The 6,000-nt window shown below is 61.7% G+C and overlaps 1 protein-coding gene across 1 annotated transcript in view; it reads left to right on the forward strand.

Moving 5' to 3' along the window:
- Positions 1–5,323, forward strand: part of EPHA8 (EPH receptor A8) — a 31,989-nt gene extending 26,666 nt beyond the window's left edge. Inside the window, 9 exon segments of the mRNA XM_003127686.5 lie at positions 585–652; positions 1,441–1,605; positions 1,813–1,998; positions 2,303–2,364; positions 2,941–3,150; positions 3,927–4,076; positions 4,163–4,353; positions 4,632–4,805; positions 4,950–5,323. Of these exon segments, the coding sequence (XP_003127734.3) occupies positions 585–652; positions 1,441–1,605; positions 1,813–1,998; positions 2,303–2,364; positions 2,941–3,150; positions 3,927–4,076; positions 4,163–4,353; positions 4,632–4,805; positions 4,950–5,064 (1,321 nt within the window). The 3' untranslated portion in view covers positions 5,065–5,323.

Raw genomic sequence — 6,000 nt, forward strand, 5'->3', positions numbered from 1 at the left:
CTCCTTTGATGTAGAGACTCTGACCTCACCTGGCAGGTGAGTAGATTGGGGATCAGTGAGGTTAGGCTACTTGGGCTAAATATGTGTCAGAACTGGGATGAGAACCCAGGTCTGTTAAAGCCAAAGACCGTGCTTCTTGGTCACTCTCTCCTCCCCCACTCCGCTCCTGGGAGCGATGTTGTGGGCTTAGGATCCCACTCGGTGAACATTGGAAGGATCAGCCATAGACGGAGAAACCGAAGCCCGGGGAAGGGGAGGGGCTTGCCAGGATCACACAGTGGAGATGGTGTCCGAAGCCTTGTCTTCCAACCCTCCCCCAGGGGTGCTTTTGTGTAAAATGGGGCCAGGAATGGCATTGACTTTGCTGCGAGAGCTGATGGTACAGTGTTTGTAAATGTCAAGGATGTCACAGTTCTCCTGGATTGAGAGTCTGGAGCCGGGATTCCCCCCACCCCCCGCCAGGCAGGAGCAGGGGCTGGGGTGGCAAGAGCTGGCCTGAAAGGGGGGATGGGTAGAAGGGAGGCGTTTGGACACATCCCTGAGCGGGGTCAGGGCTGAAGCTAGGGACGGTCCACCCTCCACAGGCACTGCGGCTACAGCAAGGCCTTCCAACACTCGGACGAGGAGAAGATGCACTATCAGAACGGGCAGGGTGAGCGCGGGGCCCCGGGGGTCTGGAGGCAAAAGAGGAGGGCCGGTGGGGACCAGCGCTGGTCTGGGGGTGGCACAGGTGAGAAGGGGAAAGGTGCCTGCAGAAGAGACTGAGCCCCAGAGCTAGACAGCAGGGTGTTACAGGGCTCTGAGACCACAGAGGTGCGGGGCTATGCCCCTTTCTTGGGTGTGCAGAGGCTGCTAAAGACCCTCTTCCCAGGGAAATGCAGATTCCTGTGCTCACACACAATTTCACATACAGTTTGCAGGTGGGGTCACATACTCTTGGACAAGAGCCCCTACTATAGAGAACGTTTTCAGGACCCTACAGAGACCCTGGAAAACGGCAAATATGGGGATGCCTGGTTCAATACCCTACTCCTTTGCCCACAGTAGAATCAATCATGGAGTCTAATGCAGCCTGAGAATCCTGACAGTCTTCTAGAGATCACTTTGCATCCGTCTAAGTTGGCACTCTGATGAAACCATTCAATCCTTACTCTAGAATATTTAGAAAGACCTTAAGGACCCTAACAGTGACCCCAGAAAATGACAGACATGCTCAGAACTCCCTGGAAACCCCAGAGTTCCCCAGAGACCTCAGAGCTACTCCACTGAGAGCCTGTCTTCACTTTGCAAGCATTTATCGGGGACCTACTCTTTGCCACCACATCCTGCGGTTCCCAGAGACACTCCCGATGCCACCCCAGACCCGTCCAAGGCCAAGGGAATGCTGGGAGAGAAGGTCCTCAGGGACCCCTCTGATGGCCCTTCTCTCCCGGCCCCCAGCGCCCCCACCTGTCTTCTTGCCCCTGCACCGCCCTCCAGGGAAGATCCCAGAGCCCCAGTTCTATGCGGAGCCTCACACCTACGAGGAGCCGGGCCGGGCAGGCCGAGGTTCCACCCGAGAGATCGAAGCCTCCAGGATCCACATCGAGAAGATCATCGGCTCTGGTGAGCCTCAAGGGTTGTGGGTGTGGGGACAGCACAGGGGGTGCCTAGGGGAGGGGCACCCAGGGCGGGGGGGAGGGGAGCCAAGGTGCCCGGACCAAGGTGCAGGACCAGACACATGGGTGTGTGAGGCTGGAGAGTGCGGAGTCCGGGGTGAGGGGAGGAAAGCCCCACCGCCCACCCCCAGCCCACCCTCCTTGGGGTCCACAGGGGAGTCCGGCGAGGTCTGCTACGGGCGGCTGCGGGTGCCGGGGCAGCGGGATGTGCCCGTGGCCATCAAGGCCCTCAAAGCTGGCTACACAGAGAGACAGCGGCGGGACTTTCTGAGTGAGGCGTCCATCATGGGTCAGTTTGATCACCCCAACATCATCCGCCTGGAAGGTGTCGTCACCCGTGGTAGGTGCCAGGCGAGAGCAGCTCCACCCTGCAGGGCCCCTCCTGCTTGGGTCAGGGCTCTAGGTCCATCCCCAGACCACCCTGCCCTGCCCCCTCCCCCCACTGGCTCAAGTCCCCAGTTGACTTGGCAGGGAAGGGGGCCCAGAGCCCAGAACCCCAGTGGGAACCCCAAGCTCCCGGGGGCGCCCGGTGCCGGCCCAGTCTGTGGCAACCCATCAGCAGGGTGGGGCATGTACCTGGGGTCACTGATCGGCAGCCCTGATCCCCCCACCAAAAGCCACCTCTTCCCCACCGCCCTCCCCAGGCCGCCTGGCAATGATCGTGACCGAGTACATGGAGAATGGCTCTCTCGACGCCTTTCTGAGGGTGCGTGCGCCCCCGTCCCCCACCCCCGCCTTCCAGCTGGGCCAGGGGAGGAACATTCAGGCTGGGTGCTGGGAGATAAGGCAAGGCCTCCAGACACCCTCCCCCAGTTCTTGGCCCCAACAGACCTGCAGAAGAGGGGGACCAGGTATAGGGAGCATCCTAAGGGCCAGCCCATCACACTGCCTTTCAGTCCCCATCACGTCAAGGTCCCTCTGCTGTGTTGAGTCCTGATGCCCGGCCCTGCACACAGGCTAAGAGGGGTGTCCCTGTAGGGGTCTGGGGCCCCTCCCAGCTGGGAGGCATGGGGGCGGGGGCTGGAAATCGCTTGATTCCCAGCCTTTGCCCTGCCTTTGTTTGCTGGGCGCTCTTAGCACAGGGCCAGACCTCTCTGGGCTTCCATTGCTCCTTCTGCAAAATGGATGACCAGGCACCGCTGCCCCGCCTGCCTCTCAGGGTTGCTGTGAGTGTAAAGGAGACGTGAGGACAAACCTTAACCGGTAACATGCTTCCTAAGCAGTGAGGCACTTTGTAAACTGCAGAGCGCCTTCCTGAAGCCCAGGCCACGTCCCTCTGCAGACTCACGACGGGCAGTTCACCATCATGCAGCTGGTGGGCATGCTCAGAGGAGTGGGCGCAGGCATGCGCTACCTCTCGGACCTGGGCTACGTCCACCGCGACCTGGCTGCCCGCAACGTCCTGGTCGACGGCAACCTGGTCTGCAAGGTGTCTGACTTCGGGCTGTCGCGGGTGCTGGAGGACGACCCCGACGCCGCCTACACCACCACGGTGCGCAGCCACCCCCCCCCCGCTTTCCTGCAGGCCTGGAGATGGGGGTCCCCCCTTGTGTCCTTAGAGAAGTTGGAAATTTCAGGATGGCCTTCGAGCTGGGGCGAGCCCTGCCTCTTCTCTGCACCTCAGTTTGCTCCTCTGGAAAATGGGGTCACACTTTCCCACCTTTGCTCGGTCACTTGGCTGGGAGAGACACCAAGGCTGGTCCCCGCTGTCACCTCCTCCCCGGGAGGTTTGGGAAGAGTTGGCATCCCTCTGAATCACACATCCACCCACGCCACATCTATCTCTAAAGTTTGGCCAAAACCCAGCATTTTCAAAGATGTGTCCCATGGGGATTTGGGCTTCTCTACAGGTGCCTTTGAGGCTGCCTTAAAGACAGAGGACCCCACCCTGCCCCAAGCAGAACTTCCCTGAGGACCTCACCCAATGAGCCTCCAAATGATGTTGCACTTAGGAAAGGATTTTGTGAACAAAAAAGGGGTGGGGGGGGGAGAGTTGGAAAACTACTAGGCTGCATTCTCTCAGCTCCATCCCTTGTTCAGGCATCAGTACCTACTGAGCATCTATTGCGTGCCAGGCCCTCCACCCCCTGTCTTTTGTTCAGTCTCCACAACAGCTGCGCCTGCAGGAGGGCTCCCCCATCAGAACAGGTGCTCTCGGAAGGGGGAGGCCGTGTCTCCCCAGCCAGCCTGCAAGTTTCCCAGCCCAGACCCCTGCGCTCAGCTTCCTGACGGGCTGGGGAGCCCCACTCAACACTGTGTCCGTCACAGGGAGGGAAGATCCCGATCCGCTGGACCGCGCCCGAGGCCATCGCCTTCCGGACCTTCTCCTCGGCCAGCGACGTGTGGAGTTTCGGGGTGGTCATGTGGGAGGTGCTGGCCTACGGGGAGAGGCCCTACTGGAACATGACGAACCGTGATGTGAGTGTCGGACCTCGGCTGGGCAGAGGCGGCTGGGGCCGGGGGCAGGGACCGCTCCAGCCCAGCGCCCTGTTCCCCCTGCCCAGGTCATCAGCTCCGTGGAGGAGGGGTACCGCCTGCCCGCACCCATGGGCTGCCCCCACGCCCTGCACCAGCTCATGCTCGACTGCTGGCACAAGGACCGGGCACAGCGGCCTCGCTTCTCCCAGATCGTCAGCGTCCTGGATGCACTGATCCGCAGCCCTGAGAGTCTCAGGGCCACGGCCACCGTCAACAGGTGCCTGGTGTCCACTCCAGCACCACCCAAGCCCAGCTGCCTTCCCAGCTTGCCCTAGACAAGGCCCAGACTTAGTCCTGGCCTTGGGATGGCTCTGCCTTGACCCTTGGGCCAGGCCCAGCCTGGGCCCCTGACCCCTGTCCAGCCCTCTCCTTCCAAGCCTGGGGCCTAACCCCTCAGACCCCTTGCCCATTCATTGCCAAGCCTGGATGGAGGCTGAAGGTGGCTAGTGCCAGTGACCCCTGGTAGTCCACTTACCAAGGGCCCCTGTGCCTTAGGTGCCCACCCCCAGCCTTTGCCCGGAGCTGCTTCGACCTCCGTGGGGGTGGAGGTGGCGGCGGGGGCCTCACCGTGGGGGACTGGCTGGACTCCATCCGCATGGGCCGCTACCGCGACCACTTCGCTGCAGGGGGCTACTCCTCGCTGGGCATGGTGCTACGTATGAATGCCCAGTAAGTGGTGGGCCCCTGGGGACAGGATGAGGGGAGAGGGCAGGGGCCAGAGGTGGAGCAGCTGCAGACAGCAGCTCCAGGGGTGGGTGTGTCCCCGTCTCCATGTCTCCCAGCCTCCCAGATCAGCATAGCCTTCCTCCACAGGGACGTGCGTGCCCTGGGCATCACCCTCATGGGCCACCAGAAGAAGATCCTGGGCAGCATCCAGACCATGAGGGCCCAGCTGACCAGCACCCAGGGGCCCCGCCGGCACCTCTGACCAAACTGAGCCAACCTCAGCCATGCTGGCCATCAGAAGACTTGCAGGGTTGGCCGCCTGGGCCTCGGTCCCTCCTTGCGGGTGCCAGGGAGGCCAAGGACACTGCTGCAAGACCTGGAGTTATCCAGGGTCAGGCCACCTGGGGAGGGACCTCTGGTGCCAGCACGGCAGGGACACCTGCCCCCAGAGCAGAGGGCCTTCTCTTTCCCAGAGGCTGAGGCCTCGATGCCACTGAGGCCAGCAGAGATGTCGCTCACCTGCTTCCATGTGCGTGTGTGTGTGTACCTGCACTTACATGCTGTAGGGGTGTGTCCTCGTGAGGTCAAGGGAGCCCTTGTGAACACGTGTGTGTGTGTGTGTGTGTGTGTGTGTGTGTGTATCCCCACCAGTCAGATCCTAGCATGGATGTGCGCAAGTTACTGCGGTGTGTGTGCTTACTCATTAGGGCTGGGGCACATATGTGTGATTGGGATGGCATGTCATGAATGAGGATGTGTGTCACAAGCGTGAGGATGCGTGAGAGGGAACGTGGTGTGACACTGCCCATCGAATGGGGACCTAGGTGCCAGCACCCACGGGGACTGGGGAGAGGCCCCCCTCCCCCATGCCTGGAGGCTGGAGCCAGGGGCTACTTCCAGACCGCACCAGCACCAGGCCTACCCTCGTCTCCGCCCGGGTGAGCCCACCCCCGGCGCTATCTCAGGTCCGAGCCCTCCCTCTGGCTGGTAGGGGGACCACTTGCATCCTCCACCTGGCTCCCACCACTGCTTCAACAGGAAAACAGGGTTCCCGGCCAAGCCCTCTGGCCGCCTTCTGTGCAGGCATCACCACAGAGTGTGTGAGATGCCCTCAGCTGAACTTGGCTGCTTGGCCAGGGGCCACCAACTTCCTTCTGATCTCTGATGCCCCTCCAAGGCCCAGGGCTCCTCATGTGGA

Source organism: Sus scrofa, chromosome 6 (genome assembly GCF_000003025.6).
Source record: "Sus scrofa isolate TJ Tabasco breed Duroc chromosome 6, Sscrofa11.1, whole genome shotgun sequence".
NCBI classification, from domain to species: Eukaryota; Metazoa; Chordata; class Mammalia; order Artiodactyla; family Suidae; genus Sus; species Sus scrofa.